The 14687-nt window shown below is 41.7% G+C and overlaps 1 protein-coding gene across 1 annotated transcript in view; it reads left to right on the top strand.

Annotated features, from left to right (window-relative positions):
• The window catches only part of THOC2 (THO complex subunit 2), a 282137-nt gene that overhangs the window by 14422 nt on the left and 253028 nt on the right, over positions 1 to 14687 (top strand). The window contains exons 3-5 of the mRNA XM_082263317.1: positions 2500 to 2591; positions 6101 to 6152; positions 10143 to 10213. Of these exons, the coding sequence (XP_082119443.1) occupies positions 2500 to 2591; positions 6101 to 6152; positions 10143 to 10213 (215 nt within the window). The remainder of the gene's footprint in view (positions 1 to 2499; positions 2592 to 6100; positions 6153 to 10142; positions 10214 to 14687) is intronic.

The following is a 14687-nucleotide window of genomic DNA, read 5'->3' on the forward strand; positions in this document are numbered from 1 at the left end:
TTTGAAGTAGATGTTGCATACCTTTTTTAATATGAAATATGGCAAAATAAGCTTTCAAAATCTGAAAATCTGACATTATGGGTTCTGAAAATAACTTACTAAACTAGCACTATAGTTTCTTATAGTCTTGTCAAAAAAAAAACAAGGCCCTTTCACACTGAAGAGTTTATCAAGCGCTTTTATGTTAAAAGGAGGAAAAAAAAAAAAAAAAGCGCATTAAAAGCCCATAAAACCTGCTTGCAGCATGTTTGGGGAGCTAAAAAAAAAAAGCACACCATGGATCCACCTCAAAAAAACCGCCCTCACTAAGCATTTTTGGTAAAGTTTTCGAGTCAAGTCCTTTAAAGCGGCATCCCCCCCCCCCCCCCCCTCCAAAAATTAAAGGACAGCAGCCACACATACTGTAGCTGCTGACTTTTTTAATATTACCTGTCCTGGAGTCCAGCGATATCGGCACTGCAGCCGATGTTTCCATCGGCTGTCGGGTGCTGCCACCAGCATTCCCGGTAAGGGAAACCGGCAGGGAAGCCTTGCGGCTTCACAGCTGGGTCCCTTCTGCGCTTGGTAATTGGCCACAAAGCAGAGGGAAGAGTAGGGGACTGAACCTCTGGCGAACCTCGACACGGCGAGGTCCGACGGAAGTGGGGACAGGGTACCTGTCAAAAACAGGTACCCGCTCCCCCCTGAAAAGTGCCAATTGTGGCACCAGAGGGGGGGAAGAGACAGATAAGCGTAACTCCGCTTTAAGAACCACACCTCTATTAACACATTTTACTGGCAGTTTTGAAGCAAACCAGTGTGAAAGTGCCCTAAATATCTATTTTCTAAAAAAGTACCAAAAAATATCTCTTCTCTAAAATAGCACCAATAAATATCCCTTTCCAAACACATACTGGGTAACCTGCTGATATGGTTTTGGCTTATGCTAAAGAGCTAGAGGCACTTTCTACAATTTCCCATTAAAGATGAATTGCATACATAGTAGTAATGCTTGCAAAAATTTGGAAAACTTGTAGGGCGTCATAGAGACACAGATTTAAAATAGTAGTTTAACCCACATCTCCTTCTGAGGCAGAGCCACTCTAGGAATGAATGGCCACCATGTTGAAGTTGGCTTGTAGCTCCAGTTAGCAGTACAGTGTAAATGTCTTAGTTTTTTACTGCATCGGCTTTTTCCTCTTTTTTTTTTAACATCCTTCTCCCAGCATAACAAATAGTCTTTGGATAGAGTGGTGAAGGGTTAGATAATTTGTAAGGCTACTTTTACAGTATGTCTGCTGGAAAAAAAAAATGAAGTGAGAAGTCTCTAATAAATACACAGTAGTGAAAGCCTAACTGGTTCTAACCCTTTCTCTTACTCTATAAAACCAAAGAAGTTGTTTGGTTGGAGTTTCACTTTGATTCTATAGCACAGTGGTCTCCGAACTGCGGCCCTTTGCTTGCTTTTATCCAGCCCTTGGTACACTATTTCATCCACTGATGCCAACAGTGGGGCACTGTTCCTCCCAATGACACCAACAATGGGGGGGGGGGCACAATTCCTATCAATGCCACCAACAATGGGGGCACAATTCCTCCCGATGACACCACTGTCTGCCCCCCTCCTAAAGTCTGAAGGACATTCAACTGGCCCTTGGTTTAGAAAGTTTGGAGACCCCCTGCTATAGCAGATGCTCCAACAAGTGAAATTTGATGCTTCTTCAGCATTCTCCAAATTGTAGTTTTTATATTAAAAAAAAAAAAAAAAAAAAAAAGGAAGTTTTCCCCCTTGTAGTGGCTGTGGCAGGTAAAGTTTGACTAAACTTTTTAGTATTTAAAAATCATCTAAAAGGTTTGATCTGCCCAAGCAAGACATTTGTTTGAAAAGGACCAGTTCTGCATTTTTGCCTTCTGCTTGTGTACTTTAAAAATTCATGACTTTAGACCTTGTTCACATTGGAGTGACTTGTCATGCAATTACTGCACCCTATTGTCTGCAATAGCCATGTTCAAATCAGTGCCGCATCGGTTTGAAAAAATAGTTGCTGCAATACTTTTGGCTATTTTGGGTGTGAATTGCAGAAACCTCTGTGGCTTCATGCACAGAAGTCGCACTGACATGCTGTTTTGAAATAGTGCAATTTCAGATGAAGTCGCACGATTACAAAGCCGCGTTTTAATGTGAACGAGGGCTCAAGTGAACGGTTAGTTGGCCCTTTCTTTACAGACTGTGTAATTTGCAAATCCTTCCCGTTTGGGATTACTTTTACAAACTGTGGCCCTCCAGCTGTTGCAGAACTGTAAGACTGACAGCCAGAGGCATGATGGGACTTGTAGTTTTACAACAGCTGGAGGGCTGTAGTTTGCAAATCCCTGCTATACAGTATAATGCAATCTGTATTTGTTCACAAATATAAGTAGGTGGACTGTTGACATTAGAAAATTCTTTACTGTATATGGCAGAAAACAGACTTTTATATTTAATGGTATTAACAAAATATATCTATTTTTTTCTTTCAGAAATCCAGCAAGTTCTTTATGAGCTTGCTTGCCAAGTAGTTAAAGGAAATCTGAAGCAGGATCAAGCTTCCGGAGTTTTCACAGATATCATAGTATGTCCTTTATTACCTCTTTCTTTACCTGTTCAGTTAGATGGGGGGGGGGGAAGTGAATGGGTTCATAGTGATAAATCTAAAATCTGTTGCAATTGTCAACACTTTTTTTTATTTCATACTAAAAGTAAGGATATATATATATATATATATATATATATATATATATATATATATATATATATATATATATATATATATAGAGCTACATTTATCAAATTAGTGACACATTTACAACCCCAATTCCAAAAAAGATGGAATGCTGTGTAAAATCTGCATAAAAACAATGCAATGATTTTCAAATCCTATAACGCCATATTATATTATCAAAAGAAAAAAAAAATTAAAACCAAGAGAATGTACCATTTTAAGTTAGAAAAAAAAAAAAATAAAATTAAATTGATGGCAGCAACACAAGTCTAAAAAGTTGGGACACGGCAACAAAAAGCTGGCAAAGTCATACTAATGAGGAAGAGCTGGGTATTGACTATAAAAAGAGCATCTTGGTTATGGTTAAGCACAAGTTTATGTGAAAAACATCAACAGCTGCTCTGTTTCCTTTTTAAATGTACTTTCTCTTGAAGATCATTAACCGCTTGCCAACCAGCTGCCGCAGCTACACGACAGCAGGTTCCTGCGAATTGCCATACCTGTACCACATCGTGATGGCTTTCTATGAGGAGAGAACAGCGGTCTGCTGTTGTAAACACATCAGACCATTGTTCTCTCAGGAATCAATACAGAGCTCCTGTGTGCCTCCTATTTAGGACACAGGTCTCTGTATTGATTTCACAAGCCCACCCCCCCTAGGCTCACATTTAACCCTTTTATCGCCCCTGGGTTATAACCCCCTTCCCTGCCAGTGTCATTATTACAGTAACTGTGCATTTTTTTTAGCACTGACTGATTACTGTAGTAATGTCACTGGTTCACCCGTCCCCAAAAGTGTCAAAAATGTCAGTTAGGGGTCCGATCTGTCCACCGCAATGTCGCAGTACCACCAAAATCGCTGATCGCCCCCGTTACTAGTAAAAAAATAAAAATTGCATAAATATTTTACATAGTTTGTAGACGCAATAACTTTTGCGCAAACCAATCAAAATTGGTCATATACCACCCAAAGAAAGCTCTATTTGTGGAAAGAAAAAAAAAAAAGGATATCCATTTTATTTGGGTACAGCGTTGCACGACTGCGCAATTTTCCGTTAAAATAACGCAGTGCCGGATCGCATAAAATTGCCTGGTCATTAAGGGGGGGAAATATCCTAGTCCAGTGGTTAAATAAATGGTGTATTAGAAGCAATAGTTGTGCGCTGCCATTACTTCTGGATCTATTGTATGATGGTGGCGAGCACCCATCAGTAGAGATCATTGAGCAGTTTAAATTTCACCTGGAGTAGTGTTTCCCTTCTGCCATTGATGTCAGCATCTTAGAGAAGAAAGTCAGAGTGTCTCAAAAGTACAGTCGGGCATAAAAGCTGCTTCTAGAAATTGTTGAACAGTTTCAGAATAAAGTTCCTCAGCATCAAATTGCAAAGACTTTAACCACTTCCCCCAAATGGATGTACCTGTACGTCCTTGGTGTTCAGTGGTAATACCTGGATAATACCTGCACCTGCAGGCATCATACCGTTATCCATTTTTTTGCAGCCGGCTATTCCCTTTCAAGCAGAAGTGATCGGAGTGGCTAATTAGCCACTCGATCACTTCTGTGGGTGGTGGAAGGGGGCCCGACCCCCCCCCCCCTTTCCCGCCGCCTCTCATCAGCGGCCAGAGAAGCAGCGATCGGACCAATCTCAGTCTGATCAGCTGCATGGGGGGCCAGAGGAGATATTCGAGGTCTAATCGACCCCAAATCTCTCCATAAAGAGGGCCTGTCACAGGCCAATGCTGTATCAAAGTGATGTTGGTCATCCCCTTTGATCGCAATAAAGTTATTCCAAAAAAAAATAAAGTGTAAAAAAAAAATTAAAAGCGCCCCGTCCCACCGAGCTTATGCGCAAATGTGAACGCATACAGAATAGCAAACAATACTCCTGCACCCATATGTACACGGTGATCGAACCACACGTGAGGTATTGTCGTGATCGTCAGAGCGAGAGCAATAATTCTAGCACCAGACCCCCTGTGCCACTCTAAATTGGTAACCTGTAAAGCCGTTTAAAGTGTCGCCTATTGAGAATTTTAAGAGCCGCAGTTTACTTCCATTCCACGGGCAGACGCAATTTTCATTGTGACATGTGTGGTATCTATTTACTCAGTGTAACATAATCTTTCACATTATACAAAGGAAATTTTGGTTAACTTTGCTTTTTTTTTTTTTTATTCATAAAAATGCTTGTTTTCTTTTTTCAAAATTGCGTTTGAAAAACCGCTGCCCAAATAACGTGTGACACAAAAAACACACTATTTTATTCTATAGGGTCCCTGCTATAAGAAAGCCGTTCTCTGCTCATTCACAGCTGTCAAAAATAAAAAATGTATCAGCGTTGTTAAGGCTACTAGATAACTATAACTATAAACACAATGTATCTTTTTAGTTCTTTTAGATCAAAGGAGTGAACTTCCGTCTGTTATAAAGATCTGAAGCGGTGTCTGTCAATGAACGAAAGAGAAAATGGGATTTTTGATACCGTAAAATCCATTTCTCTGACGTTCATTGTCGGACACATCCCCCCCCCCCCCCCCAACCACACCCCTCAGTGGAGTTGTAATTCTTCTGACACTGCTTGTAACTAAACTGTGTGCCTATAGCGCGGAGAGGGAGTATACCCCCTGGGACTGCCCATAGGCGTAGCCATACTTGTTTTCTGCCTGGTGCCCTACTCTTGTAGGGGGCAGTATAACCCAACATTTATGAAGATCTGATGCTGTCAATGAATCAGAGAAATGGATTTTACAGTGAGTCAAAAATCCAACTTTTTGCTCTTTGCAGTATGTGTTAATTTTATTTATCATTTATTAATATTTATTTTTTTATGCTAAAGGGGAAATTCTATTAAAAGCTGTAATAAACTGCCTCAATAAAAAAAAAAAATCCTTCGTACTAGCAGATTATGAAATACTTGCCTTAAAATAAAGCTTCCATGTTCCCTTGGTCTTCTTTCCGGGTTCCCCGACTCCAGCTGTGTGAGTGGCCGAAACCGTGGTGACATAATTCGTTTTAGGCATCACAAAGTGGACTTGACTACCGCTTTAAGGAACCCTTGTTTCGCACTATAAAATCAGGCAAAAAGGATTTTTGACTTGCCGGGAAGTGTGTTTTCTAGAGTACAATACAAGACCTTGCTCTCTGTTTTTACATAATTCATATTGCCATTAACTCAGTTAATAGTTTGTCCATTCACCTGAAGGTTACTGCATATAACCAGGGGTTAGGGTGACTACAGTTACTATTTCAGATTCTCCCTGCAGTAATCGGGTCACTTTAGTTCTTTAATGAGTGATAATATTGGTACAAGTTGTGTAACTAATATTTATTTCCTTTGTTTTCCCCTCTTATTGCCCAGGATTTACGAGAAGACATGCCTTCAATTTTGGCAGACGTATTTTGTATTTTAGGTAAGCACTGTGTTTTTTTTTTTTTTTTTTTTTTGGGGGGGGGGGGCTAAACCACTCAATAAATGAAAGGAATATGACCAGTCTTGTGTAGTCAAGCTGCAGTTACTCACCATTTGGTTTTGTAGTTTATAGAAAGTGAGAAATAAAAATCCTCTTTGAACCACCCACAGAGCAAAGTGCATATTGCTGCCTTTTTAAATGCCTGTGTTTTTTTTTTTTTTTTTTTTTTTTTTTTTTATAACTGAAAAGGCTTTTTGAATTGGAGTATCACACTGCAACTGCTAGCCTAGAGTTTGGCTCATGGTTGTGGCATGACACCATTCACTTGAAAGGGTTATGTTCGGCGGGCAGTGTTGCCATTGAACAGGCTTAGCTTAAGGGGGTGGTTGGGGTGAAATTTCAAATGTAAACTAAGGTTGGCCATAGATAAATGAAAAAAATGACTAGATTCCCCTATCCACATATTTGAAGTTAATGGGGGACTTCTCTCACTGATAGTATTCCTGCCGTCAGAATACACTGATCAGTGATGCTGGCTATAGCCAAATGGCACTGATTGATTGGAAATATTCCAACAGGGCAATCGACTTCTGTGCAGCCACCTTGCCCATACATGGGTTGAAATTCAGCCAGTCACTGCTAAACCATATATTTATAGTATCTCACAAAAGTAAGTACACCCCTCACATTTTTGTAACTATTTTATTATATCTTTTCATGTGACAACACTGAAGAAATTGCACTTTGCTACAATGTAAAGTAGTGAGTGTACAGCTTGTGTAACAGTGTAAATTTGCTGTCCCCTCAAAATAACTCCACACACCGCCCTTATTGTCCAAACCGCTGGCAACAAAAGTGAGTACACCCCTAAGTGAAAATGTCAAAATTGGGCCCACAGTGTCAATATTTTGTGTGGCCACCATTATTTTTCAGCACTGCCTTAACCCTCTTAGGCATGGAGTTCACCAGAGTTTCACAGGTTGGCACTGGAATTCTCTTCCACTTCTCCATGACGACATCATGAAGCTGGTGGATGTTAGACCTTGCGCTCCTCCACCTTCTGTTTGGGCATGCTCCACAGATTCTCAATAGGGTTTAAGTCTGGAGACATGCTTGGCCAGTCCATCACCTTCTTTAGCAAGACAGTGGTCCTCTTAGAGGTGTGTTTGAGGTCGTTATTTTGAAATATTGCCCTGCGGCCCAGTCTCCAAAGGGAGGGAACCATGCTCTTCTTAAATATGTCACAGTAAATGTTGGCATTCATGGTTCCCTCAATGAACCGTAGCTCCCCAGTGCCGGCAGCACTCATGCAGCCCCAGACCATGACACTCCCACCACCATGGTTGACTGTAGGCAAGACACACTTGTCTTTGTATTCCTCACCTGGTTGCCGCCACACATGCTTGACACCATCTGAACCAAATATCTTGGTCTCTTCAGACCACAGGTGCTGTGTTTTCTGCCAGCGTTGCACTGCAATCCCGAGTCGCTAGATGTGAAAGGGGCCTTTGCAGGAATAAAATGTTAGCTGCTGGTCCAGTGATTTCTGTAAGAAAAAAAAAAATGTAGATTTCAGAAACCATATACCAAGCTGTTTGACTGTGAGCTCCACCCCTGTGTGAAGCTAAATTTAAGGGCATTACTATAGTGGAATGCCAGCAAACCCCAGTTGCTACTTCCTCCTCTGCTTTGCCCTCCTGCTGTCATTCCTCTTCCCATCTCCGATTGCCGATCTATTTTTTTTTTTTTTTTTTTTTTCAAATCTGCAAACACTTGTATTCAGTGACTTTGCCATCCACAGTCATTCCTCTTCCCCTAACTTCTGCTGCCAGTCTCATTCTTCTCTTGTTAATCCCCCTGTATGTGTAGTGACAGCACTTGTCAGGTATGTGCCTGCTGCCAGACAAGCACTGTCACGTAGGATATTCATCTCCCAGTGAGCAGCATGGTCAAAAAGTGGTGGGTTTGGGAGAGGGTTGTCACTGTCAACCATACTAGTTAATGAGCAGGGACCTAGAATAATGGAACAAAGGGCTGCATATACTTTGTTTCCTGGGCCGGAGTAGCTAAGCAAAAAATGGTAATACTTCATCTTTATTTAAAAGTCATTGTGACAAAAACACACTACTGTCAGTATTAAGACTGAATATTTAAAATGTGTTTGAGCCAAAATAGCTACTTATTGAAAGAGCTTTTATGCTTAGAAAGCAATGTTGCAGTTCTTCTTATTGTGATTATATGATAGGAAGCCAACGTGTGTGTGTGTGTGTGTGTGTTATAAAATGTTTTAACCACAAGGATTTGAAATCCCTCTTTTCCCCTTTCTTTCTGTGGGGATTTCAGATTGGCCAAATTAGTTACGTGCCCACACAGACCAACCGGAAAGTCTCTGATCGGTTCTGAAACTCCTACAGAAAGAAAGGGGGAAAAAAGATCAAGGTTTTCAAATTCCCAGACCACTATGTTGGCTGCATGGACAGGGGTAGCTAACCGCACACAAAGGTTAGAGCAGCGGAGACCAGGGGGGTGTGGAGCAGGGTGGACAGCCTGTCGACTGCAATTTACCAGTCAGTCGCAAGCAGGAGAGGAAGCAAAACCTGAACAGGATAGGTGGCATTTACTGAAACCAATTCCCCTGCTGCAGCTGAAACGAAAAGAAAAGGAAGAAAAAAAAAAAGGCCCTGAACCCTGGTTATCGTTGATCTTTCATGTTGCTAAGGTAGATTTCCACCTCTCAAAGGTTTCCTACCCCTGGTGTAACGTGTTCACCTTTTTTCAGTTTTTGAAAGGCTACCTTCCCCTTTTTAACCACTTTACAACCGGAGGATTTTGCTGTCTTCCGTCCAGGCCACTTTTTGCGATTCGGCGCTGTGCGACTTCAACTGACAATTGCGCGGTCGTGCGACGCCGTACCCAAACGAAATTTACGTCCTTTTTTTCCCACAAACAGAGCTTTCTTTTGGTGGTATTTGATCACCTGTGCGATTTTTACTTTTTGCGCTATAAACAAAAAAAGAGCGTTTATTTTGAAAAAATAACAATATTTTTCACATTTTTTTATATGAAATTCCCCCCAAAAAAGATGTAAAAACCAATTTTTTAAAAGTTTTTGGCCAATTTGTTTTCTGCTACCTATGTTTGGTAAAAAAAATCGCAATAAGCATATTTTGATTGGTTTGCGCAAAAGTTATTGCGTTTACTAACAAAGGGAAAGATTTCTGTCATTTTTGGTGTTTTTTTTTTAACGCGTAATGGCGGCGATCTGCGATTTTTTTTTTTTTGCGGGACTGCGACATTGCGGCGGACAGACCGGACCCCTGACTGACATTTTTGACACTTTTGGGGGTACCAGTGACATTACTGCAGTAATCAGTGCTATATATATGCACTGTTACTGTAAAAATGACACTGGCAGGGAAGGGGTTAATTTTATTGGAGAGGGAGGGGTTAATGTATGCCTGGTGCTTACTGACGTGTAGGGGGGGAGGTGACTATGTGATTCATGGACAGATCGGATGTCCAGCTATGCTGAACAGTCCGATCTGTCACTCCCTGTCACTATGGAGATCCGCCCGCTGTGTTTACACACAGCGGGCGGATCTCCAGACTCGATCCCCGACGATCGGGTAAGAGCAGCGGCGATCGCCGCTGCTCCTCCCCTGGCCCGACTCCCGCTGTGAATGAAAACAGCGGGAGCGAGCCTCCGGCGGCGCGCAAGCGCCGCCCAGAAGGGGAGGAGTCCAGTCACGTTAATACTACGTGGCTGGACGGGAACGAGCCACTCTGCCGCAGTAGTATTACTGTGAGCGGTTGCAGAGTGGTTAATGGACAGTATGTAGAGTCTTCCATTTACTTTTTAGGGCTATAATGGGGCAGGGTAAAGTATATATTAGTTCTTTTTCTACTATTATTATTATTATTATTATTATTATTATTATTATTATTTTTCAACCTTTTGAGCTTGATTGTGTCAATTTCCTTTAAACACAGATATTGAAACAGGCTGTTTTGAAGAAAAATGGAGACGGGATCATTTTACCCAGCTTGTATCCTCATGTTTGGTAAGGATCATTTTTTAAAATCCAAGTTTTGTCAGAAGATACAGTGAATGTATTTATAAAAATTATTTTTTGGTTTATATGGATATATTGTAGAACTAATTTTCATGCTTGCAGGGTTGGAATAAAAACAGAAAAGTGCCAGTAGGTATTTTGCTATGTATTTATGGTAAAAAAATATCCCAATAAGCATATATTGATTGGTTTACATGAAAGTTATCGGGTCTACAAACTATAGGATATTTTTGTTCTTCATTTTTTTTTTTTTTTACTAGTAATGTCGGTGATCATCATCGGGACTGCGATATTGTGTCTGAAAATTTGGACACTGACTCTTTTTGGGGACCAGTGACAGTGATTAATGACAGTGCATATTTTTTATCACAGTACTAATGACACTGGCTGTGAAGAGGTTAACAGCAGGGGTGATCAAAGGGTTAAATGTGTGCCTAGCTTGTGATTTTTCTAAACCGTGGGAGTTGCTTTTACTAGGGTAAGGCATGGATCCACATCCCTGCTTTGCAAAACACAAGATCCTTACCCTCCCTGCTGACAGAACAGCTATCTACCTTGTGTACATAGGCAGACCATTGGTAGTTTCCGGCGGACTTTGAGTCCATGGTACCTGCCACTGGCTGCGCACATATGAGCACCCTAACCTTAAGAAACAGATCACATATATATATAATCTGGCGCACAGGTGCTGCCCTGTAGTAGTAAAACTGCTACGGGGTGGACTTTAACTGTTAAAAGCCTTTGACTGTATAGTCTTTTTCGCTTTCGTTCGTTGTCTGACACAGCTTCAGATCTTCAAAACTGTTGGGTTATACTACCCCCCACTGGAGTAGGACATTAGGCAGAAAAAGTTTGGCTACGCCTATGGGCAGTCCCAGGGGGTATACTCTTTCTCTGCTATAGGCACTTTTTTTTTGCCTAGACAGGAGTAAGGACCTAGTTCCTTGCTGGGATCTTTGTTCTTCCAGTTTTTTTTTTTTTTTTTCCCTGGAAGATCTACAATCGACTGCTGGACTGGGCAACAGACTGTATAATCAAGATCCAGTGGTCAACCCAGTCTGGCTAGCGAGTGCACGCAGACCTCAGCTCCGCTCTAGGTCAGCCGCAACATTTCCTCACTGGACGGGGGCTGGCCTGCCAGTTAAATGCCTCGCTAGGTCGCTTATGACCGGGTCACAGCGAGAGTCGCAGCGTTCCTCCTGGCCGACAGCCCCCCCCCCATTTAGCTCTGTCTGGGGCAGTGCCCGGTCTGTTCCTGGTATGGTGAGTAGCTGTACCCCCCCGGAGGGTTTTGGGGTTTAGGTGGGCCCCTCCTTGGGGCGGTTGGACCCCTGGGTTTCCCATTAGGCACCCCCCCCCCCCCTCACCTGATGTTCATTGACGTACACAGCTTCCACCCCACTGTAGAGTTGTAATTCTTTTGACATGGCTTGTAGCTAAACGGAGTACCCATAGTGCAGAGAGGCAGTATACCCTCTGGGACTGCCCATGGGCATAGCCAGATTTTTTTCTGCCTAGTGTCCTACTCCTGTAGGGGGCAGTATAACCCAACGGTATGAAGATCTGAAGCTGTGTCCATCAATGAACATCAGAGAAATGGATTTTACGGTAAGTCAAAATCCCATTTTTCAAAATTATAATCTAACTGAGAAGCAGACTGTCGTTTTTGAAATTGCAACATGAAGTTATGAAAGCTTTTTAGATTTTTATTTTTTAATTTGTTAAGATTCAGTATATAAATACGTCAGTAATTGTTAATGGATTGTTCTGTCTAGTGGATAATCTATAAGGCCTCTTTCACACCCGGGCATTTGCTATCGTGGGCAGAATTGCTACAATTCTGCCCACAATCTCCAATTGCTCTGCAAAACTGACAAACTGCTCTATGCTTGTTCATGTGCCATTCATTTTCAATGGTGTGGGTGCAGTTGTTGCGCTATAAATCTCATTGCGCAAAGCTTTTCACCCAAAAGAAGCTTCTGCTCCTTATTGAAAAGCAAGCTTCCCGTGATGCAGTTTGCTGCGATTGCAGTGTGATAATCAAGGCAGAAGTGTGTGTGTGTGTGTGTGTGTGTGTGTGTGTGTGTGTGTGTGTGTGTGTGTGCGCGCAAAAGAAAAAAAAAAAAAATGAATGTTATCTAAACCTTCAAGTAAATATTGCAATAATTGGTCTTCCAGTTCACCAAGCCACCTACTGCTATTTTTTAATTTTCTTTTTTTTTTTTTTTTTTTTGGTAGCAGTTAATTTTAGATTTTTGCGAATACCAATCTGCCAGTGAGTTTGAATGCTCTCCCTTCCTTCTAGTAGTCTGTAAGACCTCACTGTCAATACTTTCAATACATACAGTGCATCCGGAAAGTATTCACAGCGCTTCACTTTTACCACATTTTATGTTACAGCCTTATTTCAAAATGTATTAAATTCATTATTTTTCTCAAAATTCTACAAGCCATACCCAATAATGACAGTGTGAAAGTAGTTTGTTTGAAATATTTAAAAATGTATTAAAAAAATCACATGTACTTGGGTATTAGCAGCCTTTGCCATGACACTCAAAGTTGAGCTCAAGTGCATCCTTTTTCCACTAATCGTCTTTGAGATGTTTCTACAACTGGATTGGGGTCCACCTGTAGTAAATTCAATTGACTGGACGTGATTTGAGAAGGCACACACTTGTCTTAATAGTTTCCCACAGTTAACCATGCATGTCAGAGCACAAACCAAGCCATGAAGTCAAAGGAATTGTCTGTAGACCTCCGAGACAGGATTGTATCGAGGCACAGATCTGGGTAAGGGTATAGAAAAAATTTCTGCAGCATTGAAGGTCCCAATGAGCGCAGTGGCCTCCATCATCCGCGCAGTGGCCTCCATCATCCGTAAATGGAAGAAGTTTGGAACCATCAGAAGTCTTCCAAGAGCAGGCCGCCCAGCCAAACTGAGCGATTGGGGGGAAAAAGGGCCTTAGTCAAGAACCCCATGGTTACTATGTCATTGCTCCAGCGTTTCTCTGTGGAGAGAGGAGAACCTTCCAGAAGAACAATCATCTCTGCAGCACTCCACCCATCAGGTCTGTATAATAGAGTGGCCAGACTGAAGCAACTTCAGTAAAAGGCACATGACAGCCCAGCTGGAGTTTTCCAAAAGACACCTGAAGGAGACCCGGACCATGAGAAACCAAATTCTCTGGTCTGATGGAACAGTTTAAACTCTGTGGCCTGAATGGCAAGACTGATGTCTGAAGGAAACCAGGCACCGCTCTTCACCTGGCCAATACCATCCCTACAGTGAAGCATGGTGGTGGCAACATTAGGCTGTGGGATGTTTTTCAGCTACAGGAACTGGGAGACTAGTCAGGATCGAAGGAAAGATAAATGCAGCAATGTACAGAGACATCCTTGATGAAAATCTGCTCCAGAGCGCTCTGGATCTCAGACTGGGGGAAAGGTTCATCTTCCAACAGGACAACAACCCTAAACACACAGCCAAGATAACAAAGGAATGGCTATGGGACAACTATGTGAATGTCTTTGAGTGGCCCAGACTTGAACCCAATTGAATCTCTCTAGAGAGATCTAAAATTAGCTGTTCACAGATGCTCCCCATCCAACCTGATGGAGCTTGAGAGGTCCTGCAAAGAAGAATGAGATGAAATGCCCAAAAAATGTGTGCCAAGCTTGTAGCATCATACAAGACTTGAGGCTGTAATTTGTGCCAAAGGTGTTTCAACAAGCAAGGGCTGTGAATAATACTTATGTACGTGGGATTTTTTTTTTTTTAAATACATTTGCAAAGATTTAAAATGTCTTTCACATTGTCATTATAGGGTATTGTTTGTAGAATTTTGTGGAAAATAATGAACTTAATCAATTTTGGAATAAGGCTGTAACCGAACAAAATGTGGAAAAAGTGAAGTGCTGTGAGTACTTTCTGGATGCACTGTAGTCTCCTGTCTAGAGGCACTGTGTACCTTGTGTACTCTGCAGTGTGTTTTCCCTCCATCCTGCTGTATACCCACTATGAAAAGGGTGATGCCTTCATCTGTTGACTAACAGACTAACATAGGTTCGGTACTTGGTAAGCAGTGTGTATTCCATCTTTAACCTTGCAAGACATAAAGGGGGTCATTTGAGTTAAATAGCTAGCCTACTAGAAGTGAAAAACAATGGCTTATTTTTCCTTATTGCCTGGATGTGCTCTTTAAATTGTAAAGGAACAGCAGAACATCACACATTCTGGCAGCCTGAATAATTGTGTCTGTGTCCACCCACTCCATATCTGGCTCCTAAAGAGCTCAGCATGGAAAGCTTGCGTTTCTTCTCCCTAGACGATTTTTTTTTTTTTTTTGTACTGAAGTATCAGTTATGATGTGCTGAGGGGGTGGACTCACAGCAGCCAAAATTCACACTTCTCACATTTCTCACATGTTTTCTCACAAAGGGTGCAATGGTGCCCTTGTACATT

The sequence above is a fragment of the Pelophylax lessonae genome (genome assembly GCF_965119305.1).
Source record: "Pelophylax lessonae genome assembly, chromosome: 7".
In the NCBI taxonomy this organism is placed as follows: Eukaryota; Metazoa; Chordata; class Amphibia; order Anura; family Ranidae; genus Pelophylax; species Pelophylax lessonae.